Source organism: Chiloscyllium punctatum, chromosome 9 (assembly GCF_047496795.1).
Source record: "Chiloscyllium punctatum isolate Juve2018m chromosome 9, sChiPun1.3, whole genome shotgun sequence".
Lineage (NCBI taxonomy): Eukaryota > Metazoa > Chordata > Chondrichthyes > Orectolobiformes > Hemiscylliidae > Chiloscyllium > Chiloscyllium punctatum.
The window spans coordinates 126,121,385-126,137,486 of NC_092747.1; the positions used below are offsets into that span (position 1 = coordinate 126,121,385).

Below are 16,102 nucleotides of genomic sequence, written 5' to 3' on the forward strand. Positions count from 1 at the left end.
ACAATACAGAGAAGGATAGATTTGCCTACATGGCTACAGACTGAGATGCAATCTGTTCCTGCCAATAGTGCCACAGGTTTGACCTGTCCTGTCTCTATCCAATTTATTCCAGTGTCAGTGAGACACATGGAGGGTATGGAAGGGTTTTAGTTCCACAGGATTTCTGCTCCTGGACAATCAATTGGCCACTGCCCAGGAAAGGTACATCTCAGCAAGGGCAGAACTCTTAGAAAACAAGATAATAACGTGGAGAAAAAAGTAATCGGGGGCCTCCTTTTAGAGTCACTGACTAAAATGATAGAAGTATAAAAAAGAGGAAACTTAACACCTGAAGGTTTACCTGTTAACTCGCACAGTATCTGATCCTCTCCCTGTGTGAGTCCCGAACCCCTCCAGCCAAATTAATATCACCGTCAGGCCGCGAACTCTTTGGGGGATGTTCACCACAGCTGGCCACAGGAAACGCACTTTGCCGGGAGCGGGGCCCAACCATAACCGGGAGGCCGCAATCTCACCTCCATCCCCGTCCCACGGAGGGGGGGCCGGAACCAAGATCACCGGAAGGAGCCGGCGGAACACATTCAGCGGGGTACCCCCTTCAAACCTGGGCGGGCAGGAACCAAGATCACCGGAAGGAGCCGGCGGAACACATTCATAGGGGCACCTCCTGTCAAACCTGGGGTGCCGGAACCAAGATCACCGGAAGGAGCCGGCGGAACACATTCAGCGGGGTACCCCCTTTCAAACGGTGCTGGGAGTTGGGATTGTGGGGGGAGGCGGGGTGTTATTATCGGGTGTTTATGTAGGGCGGTGTCGGTCGGTGACGGGGAGATGGACGGCAGGCCGGAGGTGACCGTTATTGATGGCGGTTTGGCGACCGAGCTGGAGGCGGTCGGTTTCAATCTGCAGGTGACCGCAACGGCGATAGAACGTTCTGGAAAAAAACTCGGCGGCTCCGTCAGCGTCTGCGGAGAGAAAGCAGAGAGTGAACGTTTCAGGTCCACAACTGATTGTCGCGAGTATGAGGTTACACAGTGTTTACTGAAGTGATGTGGAGATGCTGGTGTTGGACTGGGGTGTGGACCAGGTTATAGTCCAACAGGTTTAATTGGAAGCACTAGCTTTCGGAGCGCTGCCCCTTCATCAGGTGGTTGTACTGAGGGTGGGCTGCGGGTGAAGCCCAGAGAAAGCGAGAGCAGACTGTGGGTAAAGGTCAGTCTGGGAGAATGAATAGAGCTGCTAATGGGGATGGTTAGAAGCGGATATTGGGATGGTTGATGGAATCTAACCTGGCCTTGTGTGATTTTTATTTCAAACTTTGTCCACCCCAATCCAACATCGGCTCCTCCACATCACCGAGACCCGAAAGCTGCAGGTTTCCCGAGTGGAAAATGAGATGTTGTTCTTCCAGCTTTGCTGGAGCACTGCAGCCAGTCCAAGACAGAGATGTTGACCAGGGAAACATGATGGTATGTTAAAGTGGCAGTCAATAAGAAGCTCAAGGGCATTGTTGCACACAGAATGTAGGTGTTTCACAAAGTGGTCATCCCCTAGTCTGCGTTTCATCTCCCCAATATAGAGCAGACCACATTGTGAGCAACAGATGCAATAGACTAGATTGAGTGAAGTGCAGGTAAATCGCTGCTTCACCTGAAAGTTACGTCCGGAATCTTGTTTAGTGAGAAGGGAGGAAGTGAATAAACAGGTGTTATACCTTCTGTGAATTGCATGGGAAGGTGCTGTGGACTTTTGGGGAGGTGTTGGGATCGGAGAAGGAGTGGATCAGAGTGGAACATGGGAGGGGAGGGGAATGTGTGTCTGGCTGCTGTTGGAGGTGGTAGAAATGGTGGCTCATAATCTTCTTGTAGGAGGATGCTGGTGAGTGAGGGTGATGGAGACTGTCGCATGTTCTGGGAAGGAAGAGGAGGAGTGAGGGCTGAAAGTGTAGGAGATAGGGCCTTTAGCTGTATCTGACCCATCAACCACATTGGTGGGGAATCCTTGGTTGAGGAAGAAGTGGACATATCGGAGGCTCCCGGTCGAAGTTGACACCATTGGAACAGATGTGATGGAATGGAGTCTTTACAGGAAGCAGGAGAGAGACACTGGGGAGACGAAGGTCAGGCAGCATCAAAGGAGAAGGAGAATCGATGTTTCGGGCATCTTAGCCTGCTTGGCACACCCTCCTCATTCCTGAAGAAGGGCTTATGTCCGAAACGTCGATTCTCCTTCTCCTTTAATGCTGCCTGACCTGCTGCGCATTTCCAGCAACGCATTTTTAAGCTCTGATCCCCAGCATCTGACAGTCCTCACTTTCTCTCACTGGGGAGATGAAGCGTAGTCTGGGTGACTGCTTTGCAGAACACCCAAGTTCTGTCTGCAGAAATTACTCTGACCTTACAGTTGCCTGCGATTTCAACACTACTGTGTTCTCAGGCCAACATCTGGTTTGGATTTGCTGCACTGTCAATGAAGCTCAGCACAAGCTGGAAGAACAACATTGTATTTCCTGCTTGGGAACCTGCAGTCTCCTGGACTTTTATCGAATTCAATAATTTTAGAGCCTGAGCACATCCACATTGTCCTTACCCAATCCCCACACACCAGACCCTGACATCACATGGGCTACTATCACAAACAGCCCAATAAACTAATGGCCCCCACTAGCCGCTATTCATTCTCCCAGGCTGACTTTTACCGATCCTTTGACTGCCCAACTGTTTTTCTTCTCTTTCTGGGCTCCATCTTACTTGCATATACTCCTTCCTCCTTCCCCCACCCTTTCACTTGCACATGTACCAACCTTTTCCCAGTTGCAATCAGTTCTGAAGAAGGATCACTGGATTTGAAACGTTAACTTTGCTTTCTCTCCACAGTTGCTGCCAGAACTGCTGAGTTGTTGCAGCAATCTGTCTTTTTTCTGATTTACAGCATCCATACTTTTTTCTATGCAGATAGAACAGCGCCTGGGCATTGAATTGGCTCATTGGAAAGCAGATCCTGTCCATAGTTAATTATACATGCAGGCCATGCCCTTGGCCTCTTGTGTAAATTGCTCCCCCACACCCCATCTGATTATATAAATATGGCCCACTCCATCCTATTATGTAAATAGAGGCGATAGCCTAGTGGTATTATTGCTAGACTATTAATCCAGAAACTCAGCTAATTGTCTGGGGACTCGGTTTAAAACGGCAGATGATGGAATTTGAATTCGAATTCAAGAAATATTTGGAATTAAGAATCTACTGATGACTATGAAACCATTGTCGATTATTGGAAAAACCCATCTGGTTCATTAATGTCCTTCAGGGAAGGACATCTGCGATCCTCACCAGGTCTGGCCAACATGTGACTCCAGACTCTCAATTGCCCTCTGAAATGGCCTAGTAAGCCATTCAGTTGTAGTAATTGCTACAAAACCTCATCAAGGGTAACTAGGGACAGATAATACATGCTGGCTAGCTAGTGACACCCACATCCCACAAATTAATAAAAAACTCTGATTCCACCCCCTTAATATAACTTGATGTCTGCCCATGGTTATCTTTGGAGCTCTTATAAACACTTGCATCTGAATAACTACTCCAACTGGATTCCCAGAGACTGAAGAAACAGTCATTTACAGTGCCTCTGTGTTAAAGCAAACTTGCCTTTGATCACTTCAACTGAAAATGTTTCGGGAAAGCATGTTCTTTGGCTGTGTCCCAAAGATTGCCCTATATGGTTGTGGTTGTAAGTTTGCTGGCTGAGTTGGTAGATTTGTTCTCGGACGTTTCATCACCATGTGAGGTAACATCATCAGTGAGCCTCTGAAGTGCTGGTGTTCTGTCCTGTTTGCTATTTATCTGTCTTGGTCTGTTGTGGTGGGTGATATCACGCCTGGTCCTGTTTCTGAGAGGTTAGTAAATGGGGTCCAAATCAATATGTTTGTTAATGGAGTTCCAGTTTGAATGCCAGGCCTCTAGGAATTCCTGTGCTTGTCTTTGTTTAGCCTGTCCCAGGATGGAGGTATTGTCCCAGTCGAACTGGTGTCCCTCTTCATCCGTGTGTGTGGATACTAGTGATAGTTGGTCATGTCTTTTGGTGGCTAGCTGGTGCTCAAGCAGGAAACTAGCCACTAGGATACATGAGCACCAACTACCCGTGGAGCCAAACAACCTACATTGTTCTTATTTCGTATGGTCTCATTGAGAGAATTCCATGATTTGACCCAGCGACACTGAAAGAACAATGTTCTATTTCCAACTCAGGATGCTGAATGGTATGGAGAGAAACTTGCACAGGCTGGTCCCATGTATCTTCTGCCTTTGTCCTTCTTGGTGGTAGTGGTCATTGATTTAGAAGGTGCTGTCAGAGGAGCCTTGGTGAATTTCTGCAACCCATCTTATAGATTCTACACATTACTATTATAGTGCATCAAAGGTGTAGGGGGTGGACTTTTGTGCAAATGGCAATCAAGAGAGCTGCTTTGTTCTGGATTGTGTCAAGCTTGAGTGTTGTTGGAACTGCCCTCATCCAGGCAAATGGGGAGTATTCCATCTCTCTCCTGACTTGCGCCTTTTCAATGGTAGACACATTTTTGAAGTAAGGAGATGAGTTATCCACTGCAGGATTCCTAATCTCTAAACTGCTCTTGCAGCTCCTGTATTTGTATCATTAGTCCAATTCAGTTTCTGGTCAATAGTAACCCCCAAGATGTTGATAGTGGATGATTCAACAATGATAATGTTATGGAATGTCTAGGAACAATGATTGGATTCCTCTTGTTTTTTGCCTAGCACTTAAATGGTGTGAGTATTACTTGCCATATGTCAGCTCAAGCTTGGTTATTTCTGCTTTTGATCATGGATTGCTTCAGTATCTGAGGAGTCATGAATGGTGCTGAATATTGTGTAATCATTAGTGAACATCCCCACTTCTGACCTTAGGATGGAGGAAGAGTCTGTGATGAAGCAGTTGAAGACGATTGGCTCTTACTCTATCCTGAGGAACTCCAGAGATATCCTGGAGCTGAGATGACTGACCTCCAACAGCCAGAAATATCTTCTCCTTTGTGCTTTGTGTAACTCTAACCAGTGGCGAGTTTTCTCCTGAGTTCCATTCACTGTAGTTGAGCTAGGGCTTTTTGATACCACACTCTGTCAAGTGCTGTCCTGATTGGTAAGGGCAGTCACTTTCACTCAGTCTCTGGAAATTCAATCCTTTTTGACCAATTCTGTTTGAACCAAGGAAGTCAGGAGCTACGTGGCCCTGTTAGATCACAAACTGGCATCAGTGAGCAGATGCTGCTTGATAGCACTGTTGATGACCCCTTTCATCACTTTACTGATGATCAAGTGTAGACTGATGGGTGTCGGACATTGGCTCAATCTACTAACTTACTTTCTTCTATGTGTGAGCCAAGTACTGTGTGTTCTTTAAATGAAGCAATAGGAGAAGATATTCGGTCTCACACTTTTAAGTTTATTTTAGCAGTAAGTAGATAAAGTATGCAGAGCTCTGGGTCTAGACCTTCCCGTCCCTGACAAACAGCAGAGTGTGTCAGTTCACGAAGTCTGACCCCTATCCTGCCCCTGACCCAGTCTTTTATACAGTACAAAACGTCATGTAATCACAGAACATTGTGCAAGCATTGAGGTGTGGTTGTCTTCTTGATTGACTGTTGACCTGACTCCATTCTTTGCCTTCTCGCGTTCCCGGATATCTGACCCCATGTGACCTCCTTCTGTAGGTGGTGGTGCGAAATAGTTCTGTTTTTTTACCACAGCTTACAACATGTCCTGCATCTACACTCACAGGGCGGCAACACCCCCGCTGTCTGCCTCGCTCTCCCAGCCACCAAGGCCGCCAGTACACACTGCTCTTTATTAAAAGTCATTCCTATTGTGTGTTTACATCAGCATATCTTTACAAGTCAGATGTACTCAGTACTTTTCCACTGTCTGTTCGTACATACAAGGGTTACACTACACACTGTGCTAGTTAATGGTTAAGTATAACATTGTATTATAAGTACTGAAACAAATATATCATTAAAGGCTTCTGAATGCCTCGAACTAAGCCATATATTTACAAATCCCCCTTTTGGTCTCATCAAAATGAGACCAACAAACCAGTTTTATACATCACATTCGCTCTCCGATGCATAGTCTTCCCTTCTTGCCAGAGCCATGGTTTCTGTCTCCATCTGGTAGGGCGGGGGAGCCTTCCCTTCAGTTGCTGTGATGATTATCCCCTGCAGTCTGACCGCATAGGATGTCCTCTCCACAACCTTAAGGTCCTGTCCACCTTGGCTCCAGCCACTTCCATTTGATCACTTTCAACAGGACCCAATCCGTGGTAGATGGTGGTTGGCTCTGTAGGGCCCCCTTCTCCGATCCAACCTGTTTGGAGAAAGCTGACACCAAAGCTGTTAGTTGGTCATAGTAAGGTTTGTAACTTAGGGAGGTTTCTCCTCCCTCTAAGATCTGTAGTCCGGCTCCCGGTCCCAGTTGTAAGCTCATACGGGGTAAATCCTGTGATGGAGTTTACTGAACTTCTAATGGACAGTAAAGCTAAGGGAGGGCCTCCACCCAACTTAACTTTGTTTGGGCACACACTTTTCCTATTTTTCCTTTTATAGACTGATTCATTCTTTCAACTTTACCCTATGACTGAGGATGATACACTGTTCCAAACACATGTTTCAGTCCTAAAGCTGCTTCAACTTCTTGCAGGTCTTTGTTCTTGAAATGTGTGCCATTATCTGACCTGACTCTCTTTGGAAACCCATGCATTGGAATGTATTGGTTTATCAAAAATTTGATCACTGTTTTTGCGTCTTCCTTTTTCGCAGGTATCGCTTCTGGCCAACCAGTGTATGCATCCACTGCTACCAAAAGGTACCGGTATCCGTTTACTCTCTCTATCATGTCAGTGTAGTCGATCACTATTTCCTGACCTGGTATTCTTGGGAGAGGGAATTTTCCCTCGTGTTGTTTCACTGTTGGTCTCACATTGTATTCTGTACACGTTCTACATTCCCTGATATAATTTTCAATCATTGCTGGCAAGAACGGATACCACCAATGTGTCAGATACCTCTGTATCTGTGTTTTTCCACAATGGGTCAACCCATGAGCTTCCTGGAGCATGGAAGCTATCAAACCTTGGGGTAGGACTGGTCGACCGTCCGGTGACCTCCAAATCCCTTCTGACTCTGTGGCCTCTCTCTCTCTCTCTCTCTCTCTCTCTCTCTCTCTCTCTCCAAACTGTCAGGTCATGAGGAGAGGCTTTCTGCTGCTCTTTGATTAACACATTTGCATCACAGGTGGGCAGCAGGTCGTACACTCTTCTCTGTTTGCATCATTATATACTGTGGTGTATACCCTGCTGCTTTCTTTGCTGCTGAGTCTGCTTCCTGATTGCCCTTCACTACTACTATATCTGCTTTATCATGTCATCTACACTTGACCACCGCCACTTCTGCAGGTTTCATTACGGCCTCCGCTAATCTTTTCATATCTTTTTCATGTTTAATTGGGATTTTCGCTGCTGTTAAGAATCCTGCTCTAATCCATTGACTGAGTTCTACCTGTATAGCCCCTGCCACATATGCAGAGTCAGTGTAGATATTTACTCTTTTTCCCTCTGACCATTCTAATGCAGCTATCATAACCTGTAGTTCAGCCAACTGGGCTGATTCTTTGCCTGTCACTTTTCCTGTCACTACTTCCTCAAATCCCTCACTTGTCCGTCGCACCACTGTATAGGCTGCTTTAAGTCCTTCAGTTGGATGTCTGTAACAGCAACCATCTGTGAACAGCACTTCTTCTGGGTCTACTAGTGGAATAGCCTGTAAATCTACCCTAACTTTGGTATCTCTCTGTACCCTTTCCTCACACGTGTGGCTCTCCTTCTCCCCTATTGTCAGCCATGTTAATTCCTTTGTGTGTAAAAGTTATATGTGGTGCATTCAGGATTTTCTCTAACCTGGTTTGCCGCAGTGACGTCATTGTAAAGGCTGTTGAGTTCACATAGGCCACTATACTGTGTGTCGTCAGTACTGTTAGTGAATGACCCATGACTATATGTGTTACCTTTTGGAGAATTGTTGCTACCCCTGCTGCATGTCTTGTACATGGCGGGTGTCTGTCCTCTATTGGGTCAAGGGTAACACTTACATACATCAGCACCTGCCTGCCTCCCCCTTTTTTCTGAAAAAGAACACCATTTATTGCGTGTAATCTTTCATAAATATCGAGGAAAAATGGCTCTTTGTAATCCGGGACCGCTAAATCAGCAGCCCACGTTAGGGCCTATTTAAGAGAGATGAAACTTTCGTCTGTCTCCGTGGTCCACTGCAAATGGGCCGACAAATTTCTCATGCCTTGTTCATTAACCATGGCTCTGAGAGGGAAATTGAGCTCCCCATATGATGCAACGAATTGTCTGCTATATCCTGCCAACCCAAGAAACGAGAGCATGTCCTTTACAGTGATCGGTTTGGCATGATGCAGAATGGAAGATCTATGGGACGGAGAGAGACCTGTTCCCTTAGCGGAAATCACTCTACCCAAAAAAGACACCGTCTGTCTGCAGCATTGTAATTTAGCCCGTGAGACTTTGAAACCAACTTCATACAGGCGAAGCAGCAACGTCTTTGTGGCTGCCAGACATGAAATATAGTCGTGTACTGCCAAAAGAATGTCATCCACATACTGGATCAATGTCACCCCCTTTGGGAGTGATATGTCATTCAGCTGCTGTTTCAGTACCTGATTAAACACCCCCGGCGACAAAACAAACCCTTGAGGGACCCTTGTATAACGAAGTTGTTGGCCTTTATAGGTGAACGAAAAAATGTTCCTCAAATGGTCAGCTAAGGGCAAACAAAAGAACGCGTTGGCCACATCAATGCACGAGAACCACTTATGGTCAGGGGTCAGCACAGACATTGCAGTATAGGGGTTTGGAACTGGAACTGTTGGAGTAGAAACGACGCTATTAATCCGCCTCAAATCATGGGCCATCCGATATTTACCAGTATTCTGCTTCTCTACAGGTAAGATAGGAGTATTCCAGGTTGACCAGGAGGGTTCGAGCACCCCTGCTGCTAACAATCCTTCAATTGTGTCAGCAATGCTGGCTTCAGCCTCTGGTTTGTGTGAATATTGTCTTTGCCAAATTGGAGTGTGGTCAATCAAGTTGAATGTGATTGGTGTGATGTGTTTGCAGTGACCAACGTCCGTTGAACTTGCTGACCACAAAGTATCTGGCAGAGCGTCAAGCATCGCTGCAGCCTGTGGATGATCTGTCTTCTCTCTACCATGAAACCTTTCAATCTGCCGATGTTCCAGCAGTACCTTGTCAGTTGTCTTGTACATAATTCTGTAGGCTTCCTCTGATGGTGAATATTGTAAAACAGGTAGCTGAGTCCAAACCCAATCAGTTAGCGCCATCAAACGTTTACACATAGGTCCCAGATCCTTGGCCTGATATTCAGCATGCACAGCCAATGTGAGATGAGGTATAGCTTCTTCAGACATCTCATACCATTCCAACTGTTCCGCAGTCAGTTCAACAACACCTGCCACACCTTCTTTCCCTATCAGAATACAACTAGAGGAAATATCCCATTGAGTCCCTTCTAAATGCTGATAGAATGCATGCTGATAAATGTCATTATCATCACGATCATAATACAGGGTAACGTGAAGGGGATCTGCAGGAGGAGCATAGGGATGCAGCATCTGAACCCAAGGTCGCCATCGGCTGTATAAGGACTATATACCGTTGTTCTGCCTGTTTTCCAGTTCGTGGAGTCCCCAGTATATATCTGCCCACTGCCCTTCTGCCATTGGAGATGTGTCCGGTGATAGCATCATTTGGGATCCAGAGTGAATCATTCTCATAGAACAGTTGACAGAATAGCCATTAAGAAAGGTCACTACCAGCCCGTCTAGCCCGCACAGGACCGAAACCGCACATCTCACCAGCAAGTCACGACCCATCAAATTCATAGGGCATGAAGGTGATGAAATATACCGGTGACGAAACGTCTGTCCGGCCACTGATCTGATCAGTGGCGATGGCAAAGGCAGATTTTCTGGTTTGCCTGAGAACCCTACCAACTGGACGCTGGAAGATGACATATTTGACCGAGATATATCACAAGTGATGGTAGAAAATCTTGCACCCATGTCAACCAAAAAAGACAGATTCTTTTCCATTATCCTCATTTGCATATAGAGGTCTGCCAACCCCACATGCCCCTGGATTCTCGGGCCCCGTCAATATTTGTACCCCTGCCCTTCTGGCATAGTCTGGGGGTACTGTCCTTGCACCGGGGCTGCAGCTGCATTTGGGGCTTGGTAAGGCTGAGCAGCCTGTTGAAAAGGATGCGGACTTGAGCAGACATACTGTCCTCCGATCAATCCCTGGCCTCCCTGGGGTCCCCACAGCATGGGACAATTCCGTCTCCAATGCTCGAGCTGGCCGCATACAAAACAGGTGTTGGGTGGCTGACCTCTTGGTGCTCCGTGGCCCCTCCCTTTACCACGCAGTCCTCCTGAAGCACCTATAGGCTTGCCCCCATATTGGGAGTAGGGAGGCATCCCATCAGGTGTTGAGTCCAGACTGGGCAGGATGTTTTGTGGCGACGGTCGCGGAACCATCTGATTAGTTGTTTTTTGGGAGGCCTTCCTTGTATCATTAGCCTTCCTCCTAGCCTCATCGAGCTGTAACTTCAGCAACTGCACTTGAGCTGACTCATTACTCTGTTTATCTTCATCCTGTTTCGTCCTGTAACGCTTCATGTGGTGCGTCAAGTGTTTTTCCCACTGTTCTGTAGAACAACCTGGGATATCAGGATTACTCTCCATTGCCTCTTTTACCTCCTTCGGCATCCCTGCCATAACGGCATTCCTAAATAATGTGATCTGTAGCTGACCTGACCCTGGATGGCTCCCTGCAGTATCTGCCCACGTGCCCTTACACCTAGCCAAAAAGGCAGGCATATCCTCACCCTCCTTCATTGTGAAGGTGAGTGAGTGCATCGCTCCCGGTGGAATCGGGAATCTCTCCCTCATTGCCCTTCCTACACAGGTAGCATGCTGCACAAATGGGTCTGAATCAGGTAATAAGGTGGTCCCCGCAGACACTTCAATCTGCTGTATTTCCCACATACTCAATTGCTTGCCCAACAATGCTCTCCAGTCACCCATAGCTAACTTGTCGCCTAGTGATGTGGAGTGTAGATTGGCAAAATTTAGTCATCCAAGGCCCACCTCCCTCCATGGGTGGGGGCATTTTATCCAGGATGCAGTTCATGTCAGTAAATGTGAAGGGTTGATAAACATCCCCCAAATAAGAGCCTCTGTAAATTAATGGCATTTGGTGGTGCTGAAACTGTATGGGCTATAACCTGGTTCAGATAGGGGCTGCATTGGAGGTTCACGTTCAGCATGCATTGTGAGTGAGCCTTTCAAAGTGACGGGGTAGGTGCGTGGGTCATCCTCTGTCAGGGATTCTGCATCCTCAATATCTGTACTATTTTCAGATTCCCGCCCATCCAATTTTTCTCTGTCGTTCCCTCAAATCTCTCCTTCTCCTGTCTCTGTGAACCCGTCATCTAGTAACTGACCTGAGCTATGTAATCTTCCCCTCCTTTCGCTCTCAACACTATACAGTGTCGAGGGAGCATCTGGCTCATCCAATAATGAATGTCTCCCTCGTTTCGGCTGTTCATTGTTTCTGCTGTGCATCATTAACACCCTGCTCACCGCCTCCGCTTCTTTAACTCTCTGTGCAGCTTCTAGTGTTAGTTTTTCTACCTTTCTAATGCTATCTTCTACTGCTTCTGCAAGTCTCTCTTTTACTGCTTCGTACTCTCTTTTTCCTACTTCTTGCACATCTAACACCCCTTCTTGAACATACATAAGTGGCATTTGTGTTACAGGATATGGGGGCGGTGGTTGTACCCCAGGCAGTTTAGGATATAATGATGCGGATGGTCGTGGCTTTTCTATCTCCTTCACCAGATTTGGTTCAGAGGTACCACCCACCCTCTTTTGTAATGTTTCTACCGCCATACAGGCTAACGTCATATTATGCAGATAAATCCTCCTCTCTTCTTTCTCCTCACCTTCTTTTGTCCACTTTCTTCTAACTAATATTGACCCTTTCTTTCCCTTCATGTGCTCTTCAACTTCTAATTCAGCTTGCTCTTCTGCTTTTCCTAAAAACGATGACAATTTTTCCCTCTCCTCATCTTTAGGGACTTTGCCCTGTTGTTGTAATTCGTCCCACATCTTATCATATTTCTCCATCATTGTTTTTTGTTTATCCTTCGCAACCCCACTAACTAACTGAATTCTAGCTTTAGCCCACTGCTGTTATACGGGCAATAATAAGTCAAAAGAACATCCTCCGTATTCCTCACACTCTTTATCAAATTCCCCTTTTCATGTTACGTATTTTAGTTTAATCCTCGCGTCTAGCAGTCAATTGTTTGGATGTAATATACTTGCACAACTAACCCAATCAGAGACAACACCGGTGGCCAGTCAGTTTGTATAGAGTACACCCGAGCGACTGACCCTTTCAGCGAGATTTATCAGCAGTGTTGCTGTTGTTACCGTTAGATTCCCACTGTCAACTCTCTCTCTCGCCGAGACACCACCGTCCCTTACTTCAACACACTGTTGGCTGTTCTGCCACCCTCTGTACATTCCCCAATATAAGTTTTAAAACGTACAACACATCAATCATACACCACAATTTGTGAGCGTTGCTTTTATGAGATCCTGCTCAATGGACTTTAAACCTCCTCACACTTACTACCTTGTTGCTTTTATGGGGACTTTAACCCCAAGGGACTTTAAACCTGTACGTACTGTAATTAATACTTTATCCTCTTACTCTTACTAGGACACTTGCAGTATAATGACAATAATTAATTTAGTATCTCCAATTGCAGAACTTCGATATAAACCAGCATCTGCTCACCTTTTTTTTTGTATGCGGAGCCGCATGTTGTTGTCATCAAACGTCAATTGTCCATTGTTTCTATTTTTCTCTCTTTTTCCGTCACTTCTCCGTCTTCATCACATCGGGGTCACCAATTGTCGGACTTTGGCTCAATCTACTAACTTACTTTCTTCTATGTGTGAGCCAAGTCCTGTGTGTTCTTTAAATGAAGCAATAGGAGAAGATATTCGGTCTCACACTTTTAAGTTTATTTTAGCAGTAAGTAGATAAAGTATGCAGAGCTCTGGGTCTAGACCTTCCCGTCCCTGACAAACAGCAGAGTGTGTCAGTTCACGAAGTCTGACCCCTATCCTGCCCCTGACCCAGTCTTTTATACAGTACAAAACGTCATGTAATCACAGAACATTGTGCAAGCATTGAGGTGTGGTTGTCTTCTTGATTGACTGTTGACCTGACTCCATTCTTCGCCTTCTCGCGTTCCCCGATATCTGACCCCATGTGACCTCCTTCTGTAGGTGGTGGTGCGAAATAGTTCTGTTTTTTTACCACAGCTTACAACATGTCCTGCATCTACACTCACAGGGCGGCAACACCCCCGCTGTCTGCCTCGCTCTCCCAGCCACCAAGGCCGCCAGTACACACTGCTCTTTATTAAAAGTCATTCCTATTGTGTGTTTACATCAGCATATCTTTACAAGTCAGATGTACTCAGTACTTTTCCACTGTCTGTTCGTACATACAAGGGTTACACTACACACTGTGCTAGTTAATGGTTAAGTATAACATTGTATTATAAGTACTGAAACAAATATATCATTAAAGGCTTCTGAATGCCTCAAACTAAGCCATATATTTACATGGGGCAGTAATTAGTCAGGTTGGATTTGTCCTGCTTTTTGTGCACAGGACACACCTGGACACAGTGTTCTAACTATACTGGAACAGCTTGGCTAGGAATGTGGCAAGTGCTGCAGCATGTGTCTTCAGTACCGTTGCTGGAATATTGCCAGGGCTCGTTGCATTTGCAGTATCCGGTGCCTCCAACCTTGGTATCACATGGAGTGGATCGAATTGGCTGAAGACTCTTATCTGTAATTTTGGGGACCTATGGCGGAAGCGGAGATAGATTATTTATTCAGTCCTTCTGGCTGAAGAATGTTGCAAGTGTTTCAGCCTTGTCTTTTGCATGGATCTGCTGGGCTTCCTCATTTTTGAGGGTGGGGATATTTGTGGATCCACTGCCTTAAGTGAAATGTTTAATTGTTCACCATCATTCATGACTGGATGTGGCAGCTCTGCAGAGTTTGGATCTGATCCTTTGGTTGTGTTACTTAACTCTGTCTTTCACTCATTTTTTAGCACACAAGTAGTCGTGTTTTGTAGCTTCCCTAGGATGACATTTCATTTTCAGCTTTGTTTGGAATGTTTAGGTTGAATGTGCGTGTGTGCACTGCTTTCTCAGTACTTACTATGATTACTGCTTGCTGCCTTGCTGGATTTTTTACTTGATTAGCACTAAGCAGGCATCAAGTTAGCCTCTAGTTGCAGAGTTGATGAAACCTTGAATTGAGAAAGAAAACAATGAGCCAGCCCCAAGCCCAGCCAACTATGAGGCAACATTAATAGAACATAGAACATAGAAGAATACAGCGCAGTACAGGCCCTTCAGCCCTCGATGTTGCGCCGATCAAAGCCCACCTAACCTACACTAGCCCACTATCCTCCATATACCTATCCAATGCCCGCTTAAATACCCATAAAGAGGGAGAGTCCACTACTGCTACTGGCAGGGCATTCCATGAACTTACGACTCGCTGAGTGAAGAACCTACCCCTAACATCAGTCCTATATCTACCCCCCCTTAATTTAAAGCTATGCCCCCTTGTAATAGCTGACTCCATACGTGGAAAAAGGTTCTCACTGTCAACCCTATCTAACCCCCTAATCATCTTGTACACCTCTATCAAATCACCCCTAAACCTTCTTTTCTCCAATGAAAACAACCCCAAGTGCCTCAGCCTTTCCTCATAGGATTTTCCTACCATACCAGGCAACATCCTGGTAAACTTCCTCTGCACCCGTTCCAGTGCCTCCACATCCTTCCTATAGTATGGCGACCAAAACTGCACACAATATTCCAGATGCGGCCGCACCAGAGTCTTATACAACTGCAGCATGACCTCAGGACTCCGGAACTCAATTCCTCTACCAATAAAAGCCAGTACGCCATATGCCTTCTTCACTGCACTATTTACCTGGATGGCAACTTTCAGAGATCTGTGTACATGGACACCAAGATCCCTCTGCTCTTCCACACCACCAAGTAGTCTACCATTAGCCCAGTAATCCATCTTTTTATTACTCTTACCAAAGTGAATCACTTCACACTTAGCTACATTGAACTCCATTTGCCACCTTTCTGCCCAGCTCTGCAGCTTCTCTATATCCCGCTGTAACCTGCCATATCCTTCCTCACTGTCTACAACTCCTCCGACTTTCGTATCATCCGCAAACTTGCTCACCCAACCTTCTAACCCTTCCTCCAGGTCATTTATAAAAATGACAAACAGCAATGGTCCCAAAACAGATCCTTGCGGAACACCGCTAGTGACGGCACTCCAAGATGAACCTTTGCCATCAACTACTACCCTCTGTCTTCTTCCAGAGAGCCAATTCCTAATCCAAACCTCCAACTCACCCTCTATGCCATATCTCTGTATTTTCTGCAGTAGCCTACCATGGGGGACCTTATCAAACGCCTTACTAAAATCCATATATACCACATCTACCGCTTTCCCCTCATCTACCTCCTTAGTCACCTTCTCAAAGAATTCAATAAGGTTGGTGAGGCATGACCTGCCCTTCACAAAACCATGCTGACTATCCTTGATCACATCATTCTTATCCAGATGTGCATAAATCCTATCCCTTACAATTCTCTCTAAGACTTTGCCCACAACAGAAGTGAGACTCACTGGCCTATAGTTACTAGGATTATCCCTACTCCCCTTCTTGAACAAGGGAACCACGTTTGCTAGCCTCCAGTCCTCTGGCACTACTCCTGTCGACAAAGAGGACACAAAAATCAAGGCCAATGGCTCTGCAATCTCCTCCCTTGCTTCCCAGAGAA

General features: G+C 46.0%; 2 protein-coding genes and 1 long non-coding RNA gene across 8 annotated transcripts in view; 1 reads left to right on the top strand and 2 right to left on the bottom strand.

Moving 5' to 3' along the window:
- Positions 1 to 562, bottom strand: part of ercc5 (excision repair cross-complementation group 5) — a 57,467-nt gene extending 56,905 nt beyond the window's left edge. Inside the window, exon 1 of one of the 2 annotated variants that reach the window (XM_072578207.1) lies at positions 341 to 562. The gene's annotated coding sequence lies outside the window, so the exon portion shown is untranslated. The remainder of the gene's footprint in view (positions 1 to 340) is intronic. The other variant, XM_072578208.1, reaches the window with a different exon arrangement.
- A 146-nt stretch (positions 563 to 708) lies between these two features.
- The window catches only part of LOC140481665 (homocysteine S-methyltransferase YbgG), a 64,777-nt gene continuing 49,383 nt past the window's right edge, over positions 709 to 16,102 (top strand). Inside the window, exons 1-2 of one of the 5 annotated variants that reach the window (XM_072578218.1) lie at positions 709 to 998; positions 6,839 to 6,884. In XM_072578218.1, coding sequence (XP_072434319.1) covers positions 832 to 998; positions 6,839 to 6,884 — 213 coding nt within the window. In that variant the 5' untranslated portion in view covers positions 709 to 831. The remainder of the gene's footprint in view (positions 999 to 6,838; positions 6,885 to 16,102) is intronic. The other 4 variants (XM_072578214.1, XM_072578216.1, XM_072578217.1 and 1 more) reach the window with 4 other exon arrangements.
- LOC140481666 (uncharacterized) lies at positions 5,446 to 14,591 on the bottom strand. The gene is made up of 3 exons (XR_011961583.1): positions 14,442 to 14,591; positions 12,991 to 14,077; positions 5,446 to 6,400 (listed from the first exon to the last, which is right to left on the bottom strand). It is a non-coding gene; the product is annotated as an uncharacterized lncRNA (long non-coding RNA).